This window comes from Orussus abietinus, unplaced genomic scaffold (genome assembly GCF_000612105.2).
Source record: "Orussus abietinus isolate OABI.00-Male unplaced genomic scaffold, Oabi_2.0 scaffold12, whole genome shotgun sequence".
NCBI classification, from domain to species: Eukaryota; Metazoa; Arthropoda; class Insecta; order Hymenoptera; family Orussidae; genus Orussus; species Orussus abietinus.
The window spans coordinates 1,505,716-1,529,761 of NW_019395990.1; the positions used below are offsets into that span (position 1 = coordinate 1,505,716).

Genomic DNA, 24,046 nt, shown 5'->3' on the forward strand with positions numbered 1-24,046 from the left:
AGGTAGATTCAGTGCCAATGAAGTGTAATTTATTTTTTTTTTTTTTTCCGCTGAATTACAATATACACAAAGAACGGTTTAATTTGATGGCGCTTACTAATTAATCATATATACAGTCACATACAAGTATCAGTTACTTTTGACTTAGTTCTGGTCGGTTGTTCGGAAGTTATTCCCTAAAGAAAACCACCGCTAAATTAATGGTACACGTAAGAGATTCTTCCTGTGATTCCCGAGCTACGTTGATATCTATGTGGAAGTTTAAGAGGGTATATACGCCTTCGAATACTCTGTTCGTTATCGTTTAAAATTACTTATTACGCCACGTACACTTCCCTCGGTCCTAGATGTCTCTAAATAATCTAAGATGTAAGGGACGAAGTAATCGGTTTTAATCGGGTTACAGGATAAGGAAGAGTAAAGATTGAATTTCAGCATTCTAGGACGCTATACATACACGGTTATAGAGACCATTGGAGATACCGGATCGAGCTTTTATAGGGCATTTATGGTTTCCTATTTCCGCAACTAGGGCCTTGGCTCGTTTCACAGATGCACACTGTTATAGTTCTGAAAAACAAGTGGTCTTATGTATAAAAGTAAAGCGGAGCTACCACTGCAATAACGAACGAAAGGCTAACGTGATCAAGCGGTATTAGTTTTTTCAGTGTTAGGTACGAGCATGTCAAGGGTATTCTAGCGAGACCAGCACCCACTAATATGGTATCTATGATGTATGCAAATGTAGAATGCACGTGAATATTTCAGACGGAAATTTATTACACTTCTCTAAGACTTTTGGTGAGTTATTTAAAATTTTTTTTTTTAACTACAGGTAGAAAATGTATATACCCTCTTAATGAGATTTAAAACGCAATAAAAAAAATGTCCAGCTCCCTCGGACTTTGTTGAGGGAATCCTTTAACACTTTCGTATAACGTCTTTTTAAATTCATTTCACAGCCCCGTAAAACTGCATCACGGACATAAGGATAAATTCCTGCACGTAAACGAATGTAGATCAATTCGATCACAATGGTACGCGAAAAGTAGGGATAACGCGCTTCGCCTTTTTAGGTATTTTGTCTCCTATCTCAAAATTCATTTTCCTGCTCTTCTCGCCTTCTTCGTCGCGATCATTCTCTTTAAGACATTACCTGTAATAGGTATATTGCACAAGTTTTGAACCCCTTTCCTGCACTTGAAGGAAAGTAGAGTTATCGCTATTCCTATTCTATTGAATACATCGTAGGACAGGTCTGACAGAATTAACTTGATTAATGGCGTTCCCGATTGAACTGCCAATAAATATCCCTGCTGAAAATAAAAGTTATCGATAATGCTAAAGGATAGCAGGAGCTCGATCAGGAACGCCATTAAATAAGCTCATTACGGGTCACCCACAGTTATCGGTTGATCGATCGTTTCTCTTCGAAGAATTTCGGTGGGACGTTCTCTACGGTTTATTCGTTTGATAGAAAACCTTCGACTAAACGCGCGATTCAGGTGTTCTCGTTTTTGCACTATTTCTACCTCGTTAAGTACTCCCTACTCTTTGTATGAAAAATCGACAATAAATTATAAGTACAGAGATGTGCGAAATTACAGTTATCCCTTACGTTGGGTAAAATGACCAGACCGTTTGTAACAATGGTAAAAGAACGTCTCTCGATCTGAATGCTACAAGGATAAATCACATTATCTTTAATGTCACAACACGAAGACACCGTTATAAATAGTAAATGCGAATAAATATCCCTTCTCTCGCTCTCTTTCTGGAAACACTGCACTCTTCGCCAGATTCGTTCGCTTCTTCCGGAAAAGACAGAAATTCGGATTGACAAAAGTCGTTGGTCGTCCCATTTGTGGGGCTGCGTGGCAAATTAATCGTTCTCTGTTCTTTCTCTTGTACGTATTGGACATTCGTGGTGTTTAATTCGCAAAGAAGTCGCTATAATATACTTGCCCACGTGTCTTGCCTCTTTGAGGGAACAGGAAATGCGTTAAGGATTTTCATCGAGAAAGGATCTACCTTCCTTTGCTTTAGACTCTCTTTCATCATAACGTCTGTAATGGAATAAATCCTTCCAATCCAATGTTTCTCAGGTCCACGTCATTTCTTTTCGTCTAGAAAGTCGATTCGAATTCTGTATGAATTTCCAAACATAACGTTGATCGGATTTGCTAGAGAAAGACCCAACGAAAGCGCATAAATAATTCCCGAAGCAACAGAGGACAGACTTGACGAAGGTGTACCAGATTTTGCAGCATCGCACGTCGTTCTAACTGCCGTATCAAAGAACCTTGAGAAGTACTAAACTCATATTTAATAACCGGCACGTGTGACCTTAGTATTTACAGATTTATTTTACAATCTTTGCGTTCAAACTCTCCGCTAATCGCATACGAGGTAATCGTCAATGGCCAAGCTTTTCGAAAGAGCTCACACGTTGAATTTACCTTTTCTCAATCGCTCGCGAAGTGTCCCCTGTTCGGTGTAATGATATTCAATAGATATGCGTCTAGAGATCTGCTATGCAAATTTTTCTAACGCGTTGCTTTGCCTATAAATCTGTCATCGAATTGGGAGAACGGTTAAGTTAGGTATGTACGATGCCACATGCGGTTCGGAGCATTCGTTAAACTAATAATCGAGGATTGGGATAGCGTTAGGTTTTGGATACGGTATCTCGAGCGCCGCATGCATAAATGTCGCTAGTCAGGGTGGTTAAATATCAACAGAAATATTAGTCGATGCACGTTTCAAGAGGATAAAGAAAGGGTTAGTAGCCTTTGGTTGCATTTACTGATAGATGGTTACAATGTAGAGAATTCATTCCCCGTTTTCGTTTTTACAAAGTACCAAAACGAACCAATAAGAATCGACCAGGCCCGTAATTACGGAGCACGATGCGTGCCATTAACCCTTGGAGCAGAGAGTTCTCGTACGACATAATGTAAAGTAATGTCTGCAAAGATGTATATACGTTTGTCCCGCTCGAAGGGCTAAGAGGGTTCCATTAGGAGAAACAAAGATGCGGTGCGCAAACGTGCCGTTCCGTTTCTACCTCCTCATTAAGTTAAGAATTACATAAGGTCCATCCAGATGATTCAGATCCGTATTGTTAGGCTGATAACACGGATTGACAGTGTAACTGAAATTAGGCTGATGGAAACTCACCGGCTGAGTACTGGCTCTACGTGGCCCGTTTAATTCACGATTGTCCGGGCAGAGGTCCAAGTCCGAACCGCCATTCCTTACGGTGTCATCCTTGAGTAGAAAAATCATCGCATATGTATATCGACTCTCTAGAAACGCAAGACATACGCGTGATAGTAGTACCTGGGTCATTTGTTGCGTCGTAGTGAGAATTCTGGCCAGAGGGCCGCAGCAAACCGGAAGCGTTTCCAGGAGCGTCGGCCTGGAATGCGTTAGCAGCGGCTTCATGTATCGAGTATCGAAGTTACCCCAGATCCTGGCTAGTAGGGCCTTCTCGTTGACTTCCGAGGTTCCACCTCCCGGAAGGGAGCCATCCTGCATAGAATTATACTGTGAACCGTGAATGACACTTTAGTTACGAATTCACTCTAGTTATGCGTCAGCTCTCGGGATTCTATGTCCGAGGGGACTCGCGAAACGAGCCATCCATTCAAACGCTGGAGTTACAAATGGGTAATTTAATTTGCCATCGGTTTCCGAATAATTTTTAATCGATCTATACGGAACGATAACCCCGTAAGCTCCAACGTGACCGGATGTACGAATACGTAGTTCTACGATACTTCCAGGATAAGTATCTCGAACTTGAAATCGATAAAAAGATTCGTGAACTACTTACACTGCGAACACTATTATACGATAATCCTTCTACCTCCTCGTCTACGCCAACCCTAAATCAGAAAATCAATTGCAATCGGTGCGACGCATCGGATGGGTTATTAACTTACGACGTACTTACGGGATGTTCAACCAACTCAACATTTGAGTAGTTGCCCCGCCTTGGAAAATCACAGTCAATATAACGATCAGACTGGTCGTCGTGAGCATAGCTTGACGAGCCACTGACACCGTATTCCTAATAGCCAAGGCGAAGCTCATAGCTCCCCTTAAACCAGCGAAAAAGAGCATGTGCTGATAGTTCCATGAGATTTTTGGTTTACGAGCCAAGTTCAACAAAAACGACAGAGGATAGACATTGGCTGCACGACCCAATAAGGCACAGAACTATTATTTCATCGTTAAGGAAATTTAAAAAAATAGTTTCGCTGGTAGTCAACGCGTTTGCGAGGTTCATACCACTCTGCAATTTAACGAAGGATACAAATCCTGCGAAGATGAATCCAGGATCGAAATGGTGCTTTGGAAACGTGAACATCGACACGCCGATGTAACTGAATATGAAATTTTCGGCTAAGAAATTCAATAGCTCGAATAGTTGCTTCGTCCTTTGCCGAGAATCAGGACTCAAATTGTTGTACGTATAGTGCGCCTGGCATATTCCACAGAAGAGTACAGCGACAACACCTGTAAGAAATAAAAAAAATATACCCTGCCATATGAGGACGTCATCGATATCGGGGTATAGAATCAAGGTACTGCGACATCATGTACCGGTCAGATCGGAAGCTTCTGCAATCAAGAAGGTGCTGTAAGACATAAGGACGAAGAGTGCCGATTCCAGCAGAGGAAAATCTCTGACTCTCGTGAATTTGGTTAAAAGAGCGGTAATGCAGCCCATGGTGGCACCGATGAACAACGATAAGCTAAAGATACCAACAAAGTCGCCAAGGGCTTGGAAGAAAGCTACGGTCTCGAAGCCACCGGAACCAGACTGGTAGCGTTCCGCGTAATTCTGTATAGATCTGAAATTACATGAAAAAGTTAAAAAAGGAAATAATGGATAACAGCACGAAAAAACTTGAATCGAGTCAATTTACCCGCTGAGGACAATGGCAACGGCATCGTTCAGGACACTTTCGCCAAACACCAATGCGTACAGATTCACGTCGACGTGTAAATCATTGAAAATTGAAATGATAGTTAGAGGGTCCGTTGGCGAAATCAAGGCTCCGAAATACAGCGTATCCAAAAATGTGAAGGACGTGGACAAATGTGGCAGTAGTTGCATGAACGCATACATCAGAGCTCTGGAAAAGAGTAAAGCCGATGAGAAATATTTCGGATTTAAACAACGGGGAGATCTTAACATTCGTGTTCTGCTCTTCGAATATCTTACCCGATCACGAAGGATGATATCGTGGTTCCTATGAGCGCATAAGTTAAAATCGCGCCCAAATTTCTGAAGAAATATCTCTGAAATTAATACATCTACTTGAGTAATTTGTTTTCGAGAAAGATGGCAAGAATGTAGGAACCCTTACCCTCTTTAGGCTATATCCGGCGTGGAATATGATCGGTGGCAATATGATGTTGAAAAATATTTCCGGGTCGAAGGTTGCCTGCAATTAAATAATCAGCGCGTTAAATGCCGCCTTTACCATTATCTCTTTTCTCGAGCGAGCGTCGGTCATTACTATTCGATAGCGTAATTGCTGCTTATTGCATTTTGGAAACCCGATTGCGTGTAAAAATATTCTCAATGTAGAAAAATCGCTGAGGTCGCGATTCGTTACAATCCAGCCACTACTGTAGCGCTTCCTTTATTTAATGACCAGCATAAAGCATAAAGCGAACGCATGAAAAACAGATGAGATACTAACAATGCTCCCCGGTACCTTCTGATCTATTTCATTCTCCTGCTTATAGATCTCCCCGCGAAACGAATAGGAGGTTTTATTTTGAACAACATTATCGCTCTTGTCTTCGGAAAATCGGAGCCACAATGTGTCCGGTGTTACCGACTGGTTGTTGGACTTGCTGTCGTCATCGGGTACGACGGGCACGTGGATGATCGCTCCAATAATTAATCCTGGAAAAATGATACAGGTATTGGGACAAGTGTAAAATATTATTTAACGTTCTAAATCGTTGAGCGAAAATTCCGAGCTCGATTCTCTTTGGAAAAATACTTTATTCGCAGAACCGGTCGAGCAATTACACGTAATCTTAATCTCCCGCTGCAAAACAGCGATGGAGAACCTGTCGACGCGGTTGCATTAACTCCCCTTAGACAATAAGCGTATTATTATTGACGAAATGCTCCTATCGAGAAACTCGGTAGAGTCTCGTGCCAAGTGCACTTTGGAGAACGTTGCAACCAATTTTCTTCTGACGCATTTGGATGCGTAAGGACGGATTGAGATAAAGGGGAACGCAAATAAAAATTTATCTCCCTTTGTTTCTTAAACCGCGTAAACGAAGCGCGATGGAACTCGCAGTCGTTTCCCATTCCAAGGCCTCTTACGTGATATGAATGAAAATAGCAAGGCCGGGAATAATAAGCCATGTAATTAAATGTCATTTATCAGCCAGGACTAGAAAAGTTACGTAAAATCGGAATCGTTGATCGAACATTTAACCGGTTTGGCGCCGATTTTTAAATCGTCCGCGCGCAAGCTGCGACAGTCACGAGGTCGTGCCGTATATCGAGCGTCGATGTTTGTTTCGAGGAATGCTCGGTCCATTTATAAATTACATCCAAGTCATCTTCTGTAGGGTTAAGGTGCGCGAGGATGAAAGGTAGGTTAGGTCGCCAAATAGAGCCCAAAGGTTGAGCAGGCTGGAACAGGCTACGGAGGGCCTGCAAAAGGGTGCGGGTGTTCTTACGTAAACGGAATTACAATTGCTCCATTCGCGGCGCATTTAACTCGAATCGCAATAACCTGAGCAATTTTAACGAGTGTCGTCACCGAAGCGAAAGAATTGCGTCTCGATGCTTAGATCGCAAGATCTTACGTCGAGTAATTCGAAGCCGAAGTCGGGAGAGCGCCGAACTGTCAGTTTGACGGTTAAGCGTAGCAGACGACTCACCGTAGATGACGGCTAGGCCAGTTTCGTGGACGAATCTCAAACGGCGATGCTTAAAAGTCCATATCGTCAAAACAGTCAATATTAACAAAAAGGTGTAGAGGAGGAGATTGCGGCTATCGAGGCGATGCAGCAACTGCGCCTTCGCGTCGAGCTCGATGTCCGTCTTAGCGGCCGCACTGAGATTAACGAGAGCGGCGCATGAAATCCCGAGTAAGACGATTCGCGGACATACTCCCGCGACCATGTTGGCTCGAAAAGTGTCATCTCCGGAGATCGTAGACCTTAGATTCGGATTTTACCAGGGAACAGAGAGGGTCCGTTTCTCGTGTTTCCCAGCTATCGCGACACGTTGTCGCCTAGCGAGAGGACACTGAAACCGTTCCATGCTTCCCTCTGAAACGAGAGCGATGCAGTTTGCGCAGTCGGTAAAATACGTTGTATCAATATACATGGTCTGCTTCTCGCGGCTCTCCTGTCAGCTACCACCCTATCAACATGCTCAACAGGTCTCTGTCGATTTAATACTGTGGCGATTAGTCGGGAAAGGAAGAATCGTGTCATGCAAAAATGATTTTATTTCACTTAACGTTTCGGATCGAGCACAGCAACGAAGCACTTTGTAGACGACGTAATGGTTTAACATCCTAACGATCGATTCTTCCAAAAATATAGCGTTCAACGAAATATCCATAAAAATGGATTATCTCAGCTCTGAACTGATGAAGGATCTCGTTTTAGAGGTTAAGAATGACACCAAGAACAAGTGAGTCTCCGATGAAATCTAAGTTTTTAGTCTGATTTTATTTATTTCGGTAATGATAATGAAATTGTTTGTGCAAGAACTAAGGAAGCTGGGAGGTGCGAAAATGGAAGTCGGCCAACTACTTCGCTTAAAGTTGAAATGCAGATACTAAGGATATCGGGGGAATCTGAGAAACAGCTGTATGACACGCTGAGAAATATTTATGGATCTGTAAGTTCCCTTGTTCAACGGTTGAGATAATGGCGGTGACATAATGATGAATAAATGTAAATTTGTAACAGGACTTTCGGTTATGCGATGCTTCAGAATTTAAAGAGAAACGTTCAAATCTGGGAAAGCAGTATTGGATGCAAAGAGGTAACCTTGTGATAAAAGGTGTTGTCGATTATTCGACTAGAGACACTACACCTAAAACACAGGAGCAAATAACAAGGCAGTTCGCGACGTCGAAGTTGGAAAGTTATAGGTTTTTATTAAGTTCTTGTTTAAAAATTGATCGTGAGTTAAATATTAATACCAAGTAGGGTTTATTCATAATTTGATATACCATTGTCTCAACAGTTTCCATTCCTCGCATTGTTCCGAAGCATTGGCACACACGGATGGCGATTTGGGAAAGGCCTTGGAAATTCTGTTTCGTAAATACTATGAAATTGATGATCTACCAAAAATGAACTTAAACGATACAGAACTCAATGATTTAATGGAAAAGAGGGCCGATGAGAAACTGGCTCTAGAATCGATTTACGGTGATGCTTTCATAGAGAAGATTAAAAATCAAATTTGGTTGATTAAATTAAAGCTAGAGTATTTATTGCACAAAAGTCAAAGTAATGAAAAGAAGAAACCAAAGAAAGATAACAAGGAAATATGTAGATTATTTGTACAAGGTAAATGTAGATTCGGAGCAAAATGTAAATTTCTCCATCGTCAACCAGAATCGGAGCCAAAAACACAAGAAGTGAAGGACGATCCATATTTCACATTGGAAATTAGATTCCCTGAGGGTACGTACAACTAAAACGTAATTTTCCAGGAAGGGAGTAATCGAAAAAACATTGACCTTAATATTTTTTTAGGCTGCATGTACCCTTATGAACCACCATTTATTTATTTCTATAAAAATGAAATGGCGTGTCCAAAGATAGAATATCTGAGAATTGTTAGAAGATTACACAATGAGGTAATAGAACACAGTGTGGATGGTACCCCTTCCTTATTTTCTGTAATTTCTCTGTTGGAGAACGAGAGTGAAATGAAATCATATCTTAGTGAAAGTAAAGAGGAATTCTTAGATAAGGATGATCCACTTTTTCCTATACTTTCGAACAACGATGCAACCTGTGTTACCACACATTATGAAAAGAGTTCTACTGGTCGACACCGAGATCAAATACCTTGGGAAGATATAGTTAATCAAGATGATGAAATTCGGACTAAATTTATGGAAAAGCAAAAAAGTACAAGATATAAAAAAATGAAGGAAGCTAGGAGGAACTTGCCAGCATGGTCAAAAATGAACGAAATTATCGAAATCATATATGCAAATCAGGTCACCGTTATTTCAGGTGAAACAGGTTGCGGCAAAAGTACTCAGGTAGTGTTCTGACAAATTTTCTTATTTCTTCAAATACTGTGTTTTCCAATAAGCGATTGCAACATTCCAAGATATATGAATTTGCTCGAAAACACCAAATCGTAAGAACGGAGAAAGATGATTCGATGTAATTGTAATGCAAAATAGGTTCCTCAGTTCCTCCTGGATGATTGGATTGTAAACAGAACCGACAAAGGTAAAGAGCATGCGGAAATCATTTGTACGCAGCCTCGTAGGATAAGTGCTATAGCAGTAGCTGAACGGGTAGCGGCAGAAAGAGACGAACGCGTAGGTCATACAGTCGGATATCAAATACGCTTGGAGAGTAAATTATCTTCGTGGACCAGATTAACATTTTGTACAACAGGAATTCTATTACAACGTCTATGCAGCGATTCCGAGTTGCGCAACGTGACTCATGTCATAGTGGACGAAGTGCATGAACGAAGTGCGGAAAGGTGAATTATTTCTTACATTCCATTTTTGTCAATCTTAAATAGAATATCTTGAATCTCGTAAAGCCTGTGAGTAATATAATCCCATTCTTCGATCTTTATTGTTTCCTTGTATTTCTGTCCATAGCGATTTTCTGTTAATGCTATTGAAGCAATTACGAAGAAAAAGACCGGACCTAAAAATAATTTTAATGAGTGCCACTCTGAAGAGCGATACGTTCTCGTCCTACTTCGGGGAAATCCCTGTTCTAGATATTCCCGGCAGGACGTTTCCGGTTGAGCAAATCTTCCTGGAAGATATCCTTGATCGAGCAGATTATATACTCGAAGAGAACTCCAGGTTCGCAAGAAGAGTTCGGGAGGGATCCGAACAACTCGAGATCGAGTTGGAAGCTGCAGATGTCGAGGCTGCATCCAATGATCCTCCAAGAGACAATATTCTTGATGAAAATTTGACACTTGCTCAAACTCTTGGAAGATATCAGGGTCATGCTAAGCAAACTTATAAAAACCTGTATCTTATGAATCATGAGAAAATTAATTATGAACTGTTGGAGAAAGTATTGGAATGGATCGTTGACGGCGAACACGATCACCCGAGGGCGGGATCCATTTTGGTAAGCACATTTTCTCTTTGACGAAATTGACGTCTAACTACTGGTTTCGTTTGCGGCTAATTAGTTTTCCTATTTGATTTTTCTTTTTTCAGGTATTCCTACCTGGCTCGGCAGAAATCATTGCGATGAGGAATCTTCTTAATGAGAGTAAAATATTTTGTCAAAGGACCGGCAGGTTTACCGTGATTCCTCTACACTCGATGCTCTCTAGCGAAGAACAGAGTTTAGTCTTCAGAAAACCTAAGGAGGGAATGCGGAAAGTGGTTCTTAGTACAAACATAGCCGAAACTTCGGTAACGATAGATGATTGCGTATTTGTAGTGGACACAGGGAAGATGAAAGAGACGAGATTTAATTCCAACCAGAATATGGAAAGTTTAGAAACTTGTTGGGTCTCGCGAGCCAATGCTCTGCAAAGGAAGGGTCGAGCTGGTCGTGTTATGCCGGGAGTCTGCATACACCTTTACACGTCTCATAGGTACACAACTTCTTTTTGATTGACGTTACTTGCCGAAGCACTGCTGTAGGTAGGTACGTGCAGAGGATATCAGCAAGATTTCTGACGACCAATTATTTCAGATTTAAACATCATTTCCTGGGCCAACCTGTTCCTGAAATACTGAGAATATCCCTGGAACCATTGCTGCTACGCATTCAAATTTTGTTAAAAGGAAAAGACGTTGACTTTCATGAAACTTTAGGTAGATAGTTAAAGAAAACGCAGAAGAAAGAATTTGTAAAAATACTGATATGTTTTTCATTTTGTTCGATTTAGGTAATATGGTGGAACCACCATCGAGAGAAAGTATCTCCGATGCATTAAAGCGATTACAAGATGTCGGAGCATTTGACTCCGATTACAGATTGACACCATTGGGCCACCACCTAGCCGCATTGCCTGTCGATGTCCGAATTGGAAAATTAATACTGTATGGTGCTATTTTTCAATGTGTAGACAGTGCGCTGACCATAGCAGCTTGTTTGTCTCAAAAAAGCCCGTTCGTTGCGCCTTTCGATAAAAAGACTGCCGTAGATGCAAAAAAAAAGGAATTTTCTACTGCTAATTCGGATCAATTAACAATATTAAAAGCGTACAAGGTGTGATTCCCTTCATCAATTTTAATTGAAATTTTTTGTCATGAAATACATAAATCATTTTTTAATTTGTTACAGAAATGGTTAGAAGCTTGTTCGCGCAGTTTTTCTGCCGGCCAAGCATTCGCCAACGAAAATTATTTGTCTGTAAGAATATTGCAAATGTTGGCCGATATAAAGCACCAATTTTTGAACTTATTAAATTCAATCGGCTTTGTCCCTGTGAATGGGACAAGGCGACAAATGGGAGTAGACAAAGTGCTAGAGATGACTGGATATGAATTAAATGCAAACAACGAAAATTATAAATTATTGCAAGGCTTACTGTGTGCAGCGTTGTATCCTAACGTTGTCAAAGTACTCACACCGGAAAAATCGTTTCAAGTGCAATGTGCCGGAGCCATTCCAAGGCAACCTGGTCCCGAGGAATTAAAATTTAAAACCAAACAGGATGGTTACGTAAACATCCATCCGTCTTCTGTTAATTTTACTGTAGGCCACTTCACGAGCCCTTACTTAGTCTTTCAAGAGAAAATTAAAACCAGTAAAATCTTCATTAGAGACATCTCTATGGTACCGATACTGCCGATGGTCTTATTCTCTGCATATGGTATCGACATAGAACTGCACAGCGGAACCTTCATTTTATCTTTGGAGGATGGATGGATTATGTTTGGAGTAGAATCCCATAGAGTAAGATATATAAAATATCAACTTTTCATATATGATTTTGATTTACCATCGATACCTGCACGATCAAATTTTTTCTAGGTTGCTCAACTTTTGCAGCATATGAGGATTGAACTAGTTAAATTATTGGAATTAAAGATGCAGGATCCTCTGTTGAATCTGCTTAACCATAAGCAGGGTAAAAGAATTATCAATACTATTGTAAGTATTGTAACGAGAGACTGAAAGGCAAGTTCAGGATCAAGGTTTGAGAATATTAACATAGCCTGGAATGTTTCCAGTCAAAGTTAAAAATACATATATGTACAGTACCACGATAACATAAGTAGATATAATTATGAAATTCAATGCTGAGAAAATATATGGAGTTGAATAATAGCGAAGAGATAGTTAATAAATATATTTTTATTTCTGCACTAATGCTGTTTACTTTAGTGAATTTTATTTAATGATACAATATCTTCACAGAGAAGAAAGTGTCAGCATTGATAAATTTAAATCGAAGACAAAATTGGTTACACTAACTATATACAACTGTTTTAATACTGGTATGCTAAGATTGGTGTACAATGACATTTTTCATGAAACGCAATTCGAGGGCCGATATTACGCACAAGTGCTGATCGAATCTGCTGATCGCGCAATTTAAACGCTTACAATATATGCCGCGTAGGTCGAGAAGAGAAAGAAAAAGTTAACGCGGTTGCGCCATCTGAAGGCGTTGACCTAACCTCACATTTGCACATGCTAGCAGACAGTATCGTCTGCTTGCGACTGCGAGGATCGTAACTGTGCCGCGTTCGAAGACTTTCGAAAGTTCACAAAGAAGTTTGACAAAAGCTCAATTGTGCTCAAAAGTTGTGTGGGGAGGAGCAATTTATTCCGATCGACGTCAAGGTTGAACTTGTCAATTTATAAATTATAACCACTGTACCGAGAGCCAGTCGAAATTGTGAACATCTCCAAGGAGGGCACTTTATCCTCGATAAGTATCGTTACGTGGAGTTCTAAATATATAAAGGTAGATATAACCGCAAGGAAGAGGAAAAATTAGAACACCCGGTTTCTTGAATGACAGGTCTTTATTTATTTTATTGAAACGTTTTTTGACAAAATTGTATATTTGGCATTTTTATACAGATTGCGAAATGACGCTGTATTCATGCTGAGGAAAAAATGATCAATATCTTCGAAGACATGGGTTGGAAAGGGATTTCTCTGATTTTGTGCACCTTTGGCTTCTTCAAAGAGTTCAGACCTTCGGAGCCATTTATTACGGATTACCTCACTGGATCATGGAAGAATTTTACACGCTCTGAAGTGAGTTTTGGTATTTTGTTCCATTTTAAATTGACATTACCTTCACCTTGTGAGTTCAACGGTTGTTACATAAATATCAAGGATAGTACACAAAAAATAATGTGGCAGAGGGTAACAGGTTTTTAGGTATTCGAGGAAGTTTTTATTGAATCCATTTTGTTAGCAAAATGCTTTATATTATGTCATTCCTATATAGTGTATTCAAGTGGTTGTAAATATATTGATTTAGATTAATGCAATTTTAACATGAAAGTTTTTATGTTTTTAATTGTTTATGGAAGCTTTTGTAAATTTCCAGGTGAATCAGGAGATTTTTCCAGTTAGCACGTATGCTTACTTTGCGATGCTGATTCTTGTATTTTTGATTACGGATTTTTTAAGATATAAGCCAGTGATAGTGCTATGTGGGCTTTCTGGAACTGCGACATACTGTTTGATAATTTTAAGCAAGACTGTACTAGAGATGCAAATAGTGGAAGTTCTTTACGGTTTCTTCTTATCCTCCGAGGTGGCATATTATACATACGTGTATGCAAAAGTTGATAAAAAACATTATCAAGAAGTTACTGGTCACACAAGGGCAGCATTCCTCCTTGGTCGTTGTGCAGCTGGCCTTGTGGCCCAATTAACGACATCTTTTAATCTATTAGATTATCATCACTTAAATTTTATCACCTTATCAGGTAATCTTTCATTCAGTTATTTTTAAATCGACTCCATTTCTTTTTTCAATCAATTTAATGATTATATGTGTCGTAATATTAATTGACACTTATTGTATTTATTACAGCTTTGATATTTGCATCGTTTTGGGCCTTTTTTTTACCTAGTGTTAAAGAGTCGATATATTTTCATAGGCCAGTCGGTAATCGCAACGATAGTACAACATTTTCAATAAACGACAGCTGCGAATCTTCGGTTACACAGTCGCCTATATCGGAGTCAAGCCTCTACTTGCAAAATAACACTAATAATCAAAAGAGATCTTCCTTTACTTTGAAATTGAGAAGAGCATATTTTTTGTTATGGAAGGACTTTTTAAAGGCCTACTCAAATGTTCACGTTGTGAAGTGGTCACTCTGGTGGGCGTTTGCTACTTGTGGATATTTGCAAGTAATTAACTATATTCAGTTACTATGGCAGGAGATTGTTCAGAAGGATCAGAATATTTTTAACGGAGGTGTGGAAGCTGCATATACAATAATAGGTAAATATGCGTGCCGAAGGAATAGGGGAACATATAGAGCCAAGAAAAAGTACTGAGTTAATCACGTAGGATTCTTGTGTTTTGGTTATACAAGTATCCTTGTAACATGTGTCCAGCATTAACTCGGACCGAATGAAGCGAACCAACTGGTGGCAAGTCTTCAAAGATGTACCAAATTATAGCACGATAAACATTATCAAATGGCTCTAACTGCTCCCAGGCTAATTGCTAAAACATTTCCTAGCGTCAATTAAGAATATTAATTTATGTGATTTTTAAATGTAAGAAAAACTAATGAAATATTCAAACAGGTGCAATTACGGTATTTGGAGTTGGAAAGTTACGTTTGAATTGGGATCTCGTAGGTGAAGCCACCCTGTCAATATTTTCATTCATAGAAGGAATCTTGCTGTTATTAGCTGCTCGTACTGGCAACATTTGGCTTTCTTATGCAGTTTACGTAACATTTGGAGTGATTTATCATACTATCGTAACCGTTGCAAGGTAAATTCTTATTTGAATATATGATTGGCATTCATTTCAAATATATGCAATTCTTGCAGTTTCGAAGTCGCCAAGAGATTATCCGAAGACAGTTATAGTTTAATATTTGGCCTAAATACGCTGTTGGCTTTGCTGCTACAAACGATTTTAACGAGTGCTGTAGTCAGTGAATATACTTTCGGCCCATCAATTAGATCACAGGTAAGATTCTGCTTATCTATGAAGGATAATGATCGATAATCCATTACCGTGATTTCTTTTTCCAGTTCATCGTGTATAGCACCTACTTTCTGGCGCTAGGGATCATTTTCAACATCATGGCTGTTTACACGATCTTGAGATACTGCAGGTCTGGCAAGGACATTAAATTCTGGCTTAACGAAACCGAAGTGCTTTCACCAACGCAGTACGAAAGCGGCACAAGGGCGTCGTAAGGCGAAAATCCTCGTCAGTGTGTCGAGAATTTCGACCGGTCGCGAACAACTACGTATTCTAACGGCATTGGTTTTTTTTTGTCCTTCGAAACCGCTTGGTACAGAAGGTACTGATATTTAGCACTGGGTTACACGGGTAGATAGTTATATAAGTAGTAACTTTTCGAATATTTATTTAACGCGGCATGTCTTTCATTGTATTACACGAGATACGTAAAATTATCACCTTAATTTTCGTTTAGATTTTTTTTATTCTATCTGATGGTGCCATATTTTTAACGATAAGGTGATAATTATAGGTGCCTCACTTTTTTGATAGATGTCTATTTTCAACCAGCACAGTATTGTTATTCCAGAGGTTTGAAATCGCGCGAGAGAATAGACAATTTCCATTCGGATTTAAGGGTTGTATGTTGAAGCGATGCATATCGTGTGCCACGGTTTTAACGTTTTTATCTGTTTGAGATTAAATGTTTTTTATATAGATTTTTTTTTTTAAGCGATCGCACGAAACGGAGATCTTTGTGTAATAAAATGTTATGATATTAGATAAACTCCTTCCAAAGGGAAGTCTGGTGCTTCCAATGAATACATACTGTACATATTATTATTCTTCGAAAAGAAGCGGCAAATACATAGGAGTATCCGTTACATAGTATCGAATTACTTCCATTATAGGATTCGAGGAAGGGTCTTCACTGGCAAATTGTTGAAAGGAAGGTGGCGCGAATTCCGAGTTTGAAAATTAATGGCGCTAGAAAAGGAAAAGGAATATGAATGAGGGACGGCTAACGTCACAGTCATTCCGACCGTATTCCGAATGTATAACGTTAGAGCAAAGAGATTCGAAGTGGTATTCATACCGATACACGTGAAACAGCACTCCACGACCAGTCTCCGTAATCAGGGATTTTCCAGGCCGGCCTTGTATGCTCACGGAAATATCTCGGTTACGCACAACCTATGGATCTTTAGTCGCCATTCTTCTTCGGCGTTTATTCGGCTCGTAAAAAGAATACGAGTCGTGTTCACGCACACGCGATACGCATGATAAACTGGCATGCCTAAGCCGGGAGGAGAGACGCAACTTTCCGTTTAGTCACGTAAATCTAAGATCGCCCGATAAAGCGATTTAAGGCGTTTTCAAGGTGATTCTTTCCGGTCGACTCGATACCTCGATTAATTCCCGCTCACGATCTCGAAGACAATCAATTCGAAGAGGCGGGAGACATTTCCAGATTTTGAATCGCAACGGCGCGTATCGTGGATGCAAGAGGCCGTCAGCCAGTTCACGGCCACCGATAAGTGCGACCGATTATTTCCCCGACAGTGAACTTCGCCTGTTCTCGAAAAAGTTATTTACCATTATGCCCGGAGTACGAATATCGGTATGCAAAAATCTAGGAGCACGCGGTGCCCATCGAAATGAATCAAAACTACCGTTTTCTGTAAGGACGAGCCTTTGGTCGAATTTATTATTCCTAATACTCTGTACGGCCCAACTTGATGATAAAATATTAGTTTCAGGCGCTGCGCATTCGGCGCATCCGTTTCCTGGGGCCAACGGAAGCGGAAAGAACGCGGGAGTGCAGGTCGAGTCCGGGAAATCCCGAAGGCGGCATCGAACCACTCTCGGCTCCGGAGGGAACGCGCTCGTGCCATCTCGAGACCGGGTACCGGCTCGGTCGACTCGGATGCCGACCTTGACCCAGCTGCTGAAGTCCGTCTCGCGGTAGCGCCTTTTCTCTCTCGCTCTCGCCGACCGGCAATCGGTATCTCATCCTCCCTCTTTCCTTAGAAGCGCGCAACCGAGAAGGAAAGACAACGCGAACGAGGGAAAGGACGACTCTTTCCTCCGGCAGCCGCAATTGTCGAAAAGGAGCGCAAAGGAGTGGGAAGAGCGACGGAGAGGGACGACGGCCGACTCCTTCCCCGGGCAGAGCCAATTGCCGGCGCTTTTGGAGAAGGAGCTAAGAAGTGGGGGGCAGGTACTGTGGCTTCTTTCTCGAGCTCGCGAGGGCCGGCGTGCATTCGACTCGATTACGACCCACGGGAGAGGAATTGCGAGTGACCGGTCGACTCCGTTCGGTTCCTCCATACACCGCGAGGTACACCTGGTTCTTCCGAGCGCACCGAGGATTCTCACCTGGAACGCCCAAGCCGCTCCCCTGATAAGTGAGTCACCGTCCGAAATAACGTACACAACCTCGATGGAAAGTCATTTCGCCGGGATTGTTGACAACGACTAGTGATTAAAGAGGAATGTCAAAGGGAAACGTCGACGGGACCGGCGATGACTCATCGCGTGCAATTGATCGCGCATGGAAACGTTCGATCGAACGACTGTTGTCGTTGCAGTTGCGACATTTCGCGCGAGAGGCATTGTTTCGATTTACGCCAAGTGATTTTGTTACGTTGCGCCCTCGTAACGACGCGCCGATCGCGGAGCCGTCCGACGAGCTCGGGGAAAGCAAGCGCCGAAAACTTTCTGCGCGGGTGCGATAGCGATACCGCGCTGGAATACATTTCCCTTGGTCGCAATAATAACGATCGTGCGCTTGGAATAAAATTTGCGGACAATCGCAATTAACGTTTCCGTTCCACGATGACTTCTCGCGTTCGAAGGCTGATGCGTGGCATCGATTGCGGCACGCGGCAATTATGCTGCAAAGCTAATTACTTCCGACGTCCTTACTCGTCGCGAGCGTGAAGGTCCGCTAATTCCAATGTCTTTGCCCTAGATTTTTATCGGCGATTAAGCGGACGAGCGTATTCATTATTCCAACGCGTTAGAGTCGGTCCTCCCGTTTACCGTCATAGTTTCTGTCTCGAGTGGAACGAGCCGATTAAAAAATCGTAATGTCGACTCCAGGGAAAATCCGGCGAGGACTCTCGAAAACGACCTTTTGCGCGCGTCATCCGGTAATTCGAGAGAGGAAAGTCGATACACCGTGGTGACGCCGAGGTGGCTGCTTTCACTTGTCGTTTCCTTGGGTCGGCGCCTTCTTTCCGGGCTCTCCGTTACCGTTTCTTTGCCGGTAGACGCTTCCGGTTCGCTTACGAAATATTTCGACCGGCAGCGCACCTTCGAGGTGCTTTTTTTTTTTTTTTTTTTAATTAAGATGGAAACTGCAGATTGAACATCCGAAAAGCACCGCGTCATGCGTGGTACTCGGCACGTAGTCCCGGCGACACTTGCAAAATTCATTAAAGAAAGTAAATGACAAGGTGAATCGATAAGCAATTTCTCTCATGTTTTCGATGTAATCGCACGTGAAATACCGGTTCCTCGACCAGTCGTTCGAATTGGCTAAGTGAATTGTCAACCACTTCACATGACAAGACCAGGTCGCGCTTTACGGTCGTTCTTTAGCAAGCGGAATATATTACGCGAAGGACACCATCATCCGAACGTCTTGCGAAATGCAACCGTGCCCTCGTTTTGTCCCGTGCCATCTGGTCTGCTTTCTCCGAGGTATAAAGCAAAACGAGCGAGCAAGAATAATGCACGATTTTGCAATTTTTATCAAGGGTTTGTTTAGCTAACGTGCCTTCTTTTCAGAAAATGCTGTTTACGAGTTGGCTGGTGGCGTTCGCCAGTTTTCTGGCTTTGACGCAGTCCCAATGTCTGACGGGGAACGACAGTCCATCGATGATGAACCCAGAAGCCTTCCAGCTTTTGACTCATGGTCGCTTCAGATTCGCTGTTTCGGCCCTGGCGAAGATGGCAGAGATCGAGCAGAATGAGAACGTCTTCTTCAGCCCGTACAGCTTGCACGAGGCTCTTACGCTCGCATATTTCGGGGCATTGGGGAAAACGGAGAAAGCCCTCCAGCAAGCTCTCTTCATCCCGGAACACTTGTCCAAAGTGGACGTCCAGAGGTTCTACGCATTGGAGAACTCCTTGAAACGCCAACCAGAGGTATACCTTCGATACCTGCGTAAGAGAATAGTGACCCGCTTCGTAGAAAGTTACCGGGAATATATCGGAATTTTTTCTCCACCAGGTTAACGAGTCCTCTACGTACGAACTAACCACCGCAACGAGAATGTACGTGCAGAAGACGAAGAAGCTCAGGGAGTGCATGGTCAATCTGTTCGGCGAGGAACTGCATATGGCCGATTTCAAGAGCGATCCTGAAGGGGTTCGCAACGGTATCAATGAATGGGTACAGAACGTTACCAAGGGCCATATCAAGGACCTCATCCCCGACGGTGGGATTACCGAGGACTCCGATCTCGTTCTGGCGAATGCGATCTACTTCAAGGCACCATGGCAGAGCCGTTTCGACCCGGCGAACTCGAAAAAGGACATCTTCTACGCCTCGGGATCTCGTAACATTTTCACCACCTTCATGAAGCAGAAGGCTGGTTTCCGACACGGTAAATATCTGGAAATAAATCCCATACCGGTTACACGGTTGCAGCTACCGTTTCGGTAGGGTCGTAACCAATAACTCGCAGTTAGTCCAATCACACGTAAAATGTTTTCAGCTAACTCTGAGACCTTGCGAGTGCATATTCTGGAGCTTCCATACTCCAGGGAGAACGTGTCGATGTTCGTTATGCTGCCGCCCTTCGCCCACACGAGAGCAACGGAGACCAGTGGCGATCAGAACCAAGGTGTCGGCCAGGTTGAGGACGGAATTTTAACCATCGCGAAACACCTGACGCAGACGCAGCAGGACGTCGAAAATTTCATGGAACTCCTCGATGACTTGTCATCACCCAGAGAAGTGGAAGTGGCGATTCCGCGCTTCACAGTTGACAAGGAGATCCCAGTTGACAGTCTCCTTCAGGGTTTAGGCGCTGGAGAGGTCATGAACCCGAGTACTTCGGACCTTCGTGGTTTCCTCCAGGATGGAGAGCAAAGTTTGCACCTTGGCAGCGCGGTTCATCGAGCCCGGGTCGAAGTAAGCGAAGAAGGGACCACGGCTACCGCTGCCACCGCAATCTTCAGCTTCCGATCCAGCAGACCGATCGAGCCCGTAGTCTTCAAAGCCAATCATCCCTTCCTGTACTTTATTTACGACAAGGGATCTCGCAACATACTCTTCAGCGGCATCTTCCGTACTCCTCCAGTCGCGGTGTCATAATCGAGGGCAACGCCTGAGGCCTTCGTGGTCTCCGTTAAGATATTGTAGATCTCCGATTTAAGGTCTAGCAACGGTTTTTGATAGCTGGTGGTAGAAACCCAAAGATTTCATTGGCAACTACGGATTGGTTTTGGAGGTTATTCCCATTACGCCGCTTCGGAACTGCACAGTCTCGGAGTGTACCCTATCACTCATTTGACCATGGTAATTTAGTGGTTCGTTACCTATTTTTTTTTTTACCTACTTCCCTTCCAATTGGTGGCTCTATCAGCCTTGTACGTTTAAAGGTATTTAGATATTATGTTACACACAACACCCGCATCAATTTACATGTTTACATCTAAATACTTTTAAAGCCTGAGCATCAGGTTCAATGATAGAATGAGAGTACGTATTTATTTTATACCGAGATATGAAGTATATAAAGGATTTACCTTTGAAGTTGTAAATATATTTGCCTTAGTTTCCTTAATCGTAACCCATCCCACGTAAGTCTTCCTTAACCCACGCAACCCCCTAGTAAGTAAAAAAAGTGAGATTTTCTGCACTGATCATTTATTAAAAAGCAATCGTATTAAATTGTAAATACATACTCAATAAACTGTTACTGTCTGGCACCATTTTTTATGTAAATTCGTTTTTGCTTTCAGCCATATAATGCAAGGATCTTGAAGAAGTACTCTACCTGTAAATGGGGAAGAAATAATTATACCTCAGTAAGTATGGAGATGAAGAATTATATTAATGTGCATTAATTATCGATGGTCTCTTACTTCGAGTAAACCATCTTCGGGTAGATCCGAACAATGCACGGCATTCTGGACTTTAGATTTTCCATACTTTGCGCGGAGTGATTGTGGCCTTAGTTGTTTTGCAATTTCCTGTGCAAGAGAAACGATGATTATCAAAATCCAAAAATTAAGAATTTATGAAAATATAGTGCGATTAAAAAATCTTACAGCATCCATTGGGCCGCACAGTTGCCGAAATTCTATAGGAACATCAACACTTTGGTCTTTATGAGTTATTTCCATGGCTATACATGGCCCTGACTGCAGTTCAGCTACCATAGCCTAAAAGTCATAAAAATATTTACGAGATCCATAAAGGATCTATCATTAAGAAAATAATATTAATTACTCCATAGTCGGGCAAAACTCCTTTGTAGACCTCTAAGAATTCTTCCGCATTGGTTGGATCCACATAGAACTGTTGAAGGGCGGATATCTTGAATCCAGCTTTCTGGATGTCTTCGATTATATCACCTGAAGTTTCAAGAAAAGTTTATGTTCACTATTTTTAATCATAAAAATTAATTATGCAACAATACTCAACGTACCAATGTGCCCTGCTTGCACGGCGTGAGGTTTTATAACACAGCACGTACACTTCTGCAATGTGACCGTATCTTGAGGTCCTTGTTGCCCTTTTTTAGGATCAGGGAAGAAAAAATTCAGCTCCTAAACAGATGGGTGTTCAATGTCTCCGGAAGGACATTTACCGTAACTAAATTGAAAGCTAAAGGATAGTATACTTTCTCTGCAGCTTCTGAATTAGCAGAACCATGAAATGCATTTCGAATAAAGTCTGTTCCATAGCATGCTCTAAAAGAGGCTGGGGATTTCTCACGCGCTTCCAAAGGATCTTCGGGACCGAGCAGTTCTACCCATTTCGAAATTGCATTTTCACCTAGTAATTCTAACACCAGAACCAAACCAGAAGCCATGAAATTTTGTATGTCTCTGTGTACAAAATAAGAACTATGATTCCGTGTTTTAAAGACCTAGAAAAAATTACATCACTGTTAGAAGTAAAAACTCACGATGCCTTATAGTTAGCACGATCTTTATAAAGCTCCCTTGCTTGCTCTCGAGTCAAATGCACCATTTTTATATTTCCGATATGAAAATTATGGTACGTAATCTTTTTCAAAATCTCTCCCATCTTGTCCATGACGTCCGGTTTCAGCATGGCACATGTCCTGTAAAAGTTCATTCCAGGATTTCCATGAAATCATACTAAAACGATACGAATTCATTTTGCAATAACGTTACCTACCTTTGCATCGACGAGGCCAATTTTTTCTTAGTACTCTCGTCTGCATAATCTAGTATCTTTAGGTTCCGGGAAAATATATTAACCATCCCTCCGACAAAGAAATCTTTAGCTTCCAGTCCGTCGCATTTCGATCTTCTGAGAAAAACTTTCCTCGCCTTGCGATCGAACTGCAATACAATTTTAATATCAACGTTTTTCTATGTAGTCACATTTATGTCGTTATCACCGGTACCTACCAATTCGACGCTGTTGTCGATTGGATAAAAGTATAAGTAGAAAGTTTTTAGTATGCATGACATCTTGTCGTACCATTCTGCTTCAAAACTGTACCTTTCCGCGACATTCATGTTTCTTACAATGGATCGTAACGGACTACGCGTACCGGTAGCAATTATTTACATCAGTGATATCGTAACGACATTGCCATGGTGACGGGTTAGTCCGTGTTAAAAAAATTGGGAGAAAGGGCTATCGATAACGACCAGGGAATAAGAGAATGGTGACTCTTTGAAAACGGAGAGAACTACCAGAGGGCCAACGTTAACCGGTCTCTCGCTTACAACACGAACCGATAGATGGCGTTCCAACTATGGTTCCAGGACCAGAAAGAAAAAATTACCGGCAGCCAATAATTCAGGCACTCGTCGAGAAGGAATTCACCCGACGACAGATTCATCCTTAAACATTCTTTGAAAAGACCAATCCTAACCGTTTACGTTAACGATTCTCTGGTCCGGATTCATCGAGGGAAAGATCAATGGTGTGACCGTGGACTTGAGTTTAAATCGGCATCCCTCGTCTAAAAATAAGGTTTCGGAGCACCGACGCCAACTGGTTCCTGCGTGGACTTACTCGAAGGTATATATTTTGCTCGAATGAGCTCTTCTCTATTTTTCTTCGTGGCGGAGCCAAGCCAGGTGGAAGGAATTTCGGAGAACAAGAGGGTCGGCCCGTCCACCCGACAGATGGGATCGCATCGACCCGATTTGATTCGATTTGACCGACGAGCTCGTCGCCGGGAAGGCGCGATGTCATGCCGGATGCGGCGATTATCACGTGGCGGACGTCGAGGCGTCCCTCTGGTGGAAAGAGGCGGGACGACCACGCGCGCCCTGTCAGGGCCCACGCGTCACCCATTACGATTAATCGGCCCTTTTATAACCGCCTCTAAGCGAGTATACGGACACTCGGACGGTAATTCGCCCCACCGAGCTCGAAACGTCGGAGTTTAACCGAGTATTTTCCTCCCCTAGGACCTGCTCGCGAGAACGCAGCCGAGC

The 24,046-nt window shown here is 42.1% G+C and overlaps 5 protein-coding genes across 13 annotated transcripts; 3 read left to right on the forward strand and 2 right to left on the reverse strand.

Moving 5' to 3' along the window:
• Positions 1 to 7: 7 nt before the first annotated feature.
• On the reverse strand, positions 8 to 7,237 carry LOC105698737 (sodium/hydrogen exchanger 7). 5 transcript variants are annotated; one of them, XM_012423228.2, is made up of 12 exons: positions 6,931 to 7,228; positions 5,721 to 5,929; positions 5,382 to 5,459; positions 5,237 to 5,313; positions 4,938 to 5,147; positions 4,612 to 4,862; positions 4,322 to 4,524; positions 3,959 to 4,224; positions 3,839 to 3,890; positions 3,343 to 3,534; positions 3,181 to 3,270; positions 8 to 2,126 (listed from the first exon to the last, which is right to left on the reverse strand). In XM_012423228.2, exons 1-12 carry the CDS (start codon positions 7,172 to 7,174, stop codon positions 2,058 to 2,060), a joined length of 1,941 nt encoding a protein of 646 aa, XP_012278651.2. In that variant the 5' UTR covers positions 7,175 to 7,228; the 3' UTR covers positions 8 to 2,057. The 5 variants fall into 5 exon arrangements, with proteins under 5 accessions (XP_012278651.2, XP_012278653.1, XP_012278654.1 ...); XM_012423230.2 differs by having other exon boundaries at positions 3,343 to 3,549; XM_012423231.2 differs by having other exon boundaries at positions 8 to 570; positions 3,343 to 3,549; positions 6,931 to 7,223.
• Positions 7,238 to 7,295: 58 nt separating this feature from the next.
• On the forward strand, positions 7,296 to 12,381 carry LOC105698735 (putative ATP-dependent RNA helicase DHX57). Its single transcript, XM_012423223.2, has 12 exons — positions 7,296 to 7,693; positions 7,771 to 7,903; positions 7,975 to 8,159; positions 8,255 to 8,700; positions 8,773 to 9,290; positions 9,438 to 9,748; positions 9,873 to 10,362; positions 10,455 to 10,840; positions 10,942 to 11,063; positions 11,138 to 11,460; positions 11,536 to 12,150; positions 12,229 to 12,381. Exons 1-12 carry the CDS (start codon positions 7,626 to 7,628, stop codon positions 12,370 to 12,372), a joined length of 3,741 nt encoding a protein of 1,246 aa, XP_012278646.1. The 5' UTR covers positions 7,296 to 7,625; the 3' UTR covers positions 12,373 to 12,381.
• Positions 12,382 to 13,026: 645 nt separating this feature from the next.
• Positions 13,027 to 17,290, forward strand: LOC105698739 (thiamine transporter 2-like). Of its 3 annotated transcripts, XR_002762356.1 has the most exons (9): positions 13,027 to 13,168; positions 13,288 to 13,467; positions 13,766 to 14,150; positions 14,258 to 14,674; positions 14,986 to 15,178; positions 15,238 to 15,379; positions 15,445 to 15,719; positions 16,291 to 17,060; positions 17,134 to 17,290. XR_002762356.1 is itself a non-coding variant. In XM_012423236.1 (7 exons), exons 2-7 carry the CDS (start codon positions 13,324 to 13,326, stop codon positions 15,610 to 15,612), a joined length of 1,449 nt encoding a protein of 482 aa, XP_012278659.1. In that variant the 5' UTR covers positions 13,027 to 13,168; positions 13,288 to 13,323; the 3' UTR covers positions 15,613 to 16,263. The 3 variants fall into 3 exon arrangements, 2 of the variants coding, with proteins under 2 accessions (XP_012278659.1, XP_012278660.1); XM_012423236.1 differs by lacking the exons at positions 16,291 to 17,060; positions 17,134 to 17,290 and having other exon boundaries at positions 15,445 to 16,263; XM_012423237.1 differs by lacking the exons at positions 16,291 to 17,060; positions 17,134 to 17,290 and having other exon boundaries at positions 13,093 to 13,225; positions 15,445 to 16,263.
• A 72-nt stretch (positions 17,291 to 17,362) lies between these two features.
• Positions 17,363 to 21,157, forward strand: LOC105698738 (serine protease inhibitor 88Ea). Of its 3 annotated transcripts, none has more exons than XM_023434074.1 (4): positions 17,363 to 17,600; positions 19,175 to 19,534; positions 19,620 to 19,995; positions 20,107 to 21,157. In XM_023434074.1, the coding sequence occupies exons 2-4, from the start codon at positions 19,178 to 19,180 to the stop codon at positions 20,706 to 20,708; spliced, it is 1,335 nt and encodes a 444-aa protein (XP_023289842.1). In that variant the 5' UTR covers positions 17,363 to 17,600; positions 19,175 to 19,177; the 3' UTR covers positions 20,709 to 21,157. The 3 variants fall into 3 exon arrangements, with proteins under 3 accessions (XP_023289842.1, XP_012278656.1, XP_012278657.1); XM_012423233.1 differs by lacking the exon at positions 17,363 to 17,600 and adding an exon at positions 17,607 to 17,787; XM_012423234.2 differs by lacking the exon at positions 17,363 to 17,600 and adding an exon at positions 18,755 to 19,087.
• Positions 21,158 to 21,253: 96 nt separating this feature from the next.
• On the reverse strand, positions 21,254 to 23,257 carry LOC105698741 (nucleoside diphosphate kinase 7). Its single transcript, XM_012423241.2, has 9 exons — positions 23,003 to 23,257; positions 22,767 to 22,933; positions 22,531 to 22,689; positions 22,243 to 22,450; positions 22,048 to 22,168; positions 21,849 to 21,973; positions 21,668 to 21,781; positions 21,482 to 21,589; positions 21,254 to 21,393 (listed from the first exon to the last, which is right to left on the reverse strand). The coding sequence occupies exons 1-9, from the start codon at positions 23,111 to 23,113 to the stop codon at positions 21,355 to 21,357; spliced, it is 1,152 nt and encodes a 383-aa protein (XP_012278664.1). The 5' UTR covers positions 23,114 to 23,257; the 3' UTR covers positions 21,254 to 21,354.
• Positions 23,258 to 24,046: the final 789 nt, after the last annotated feature.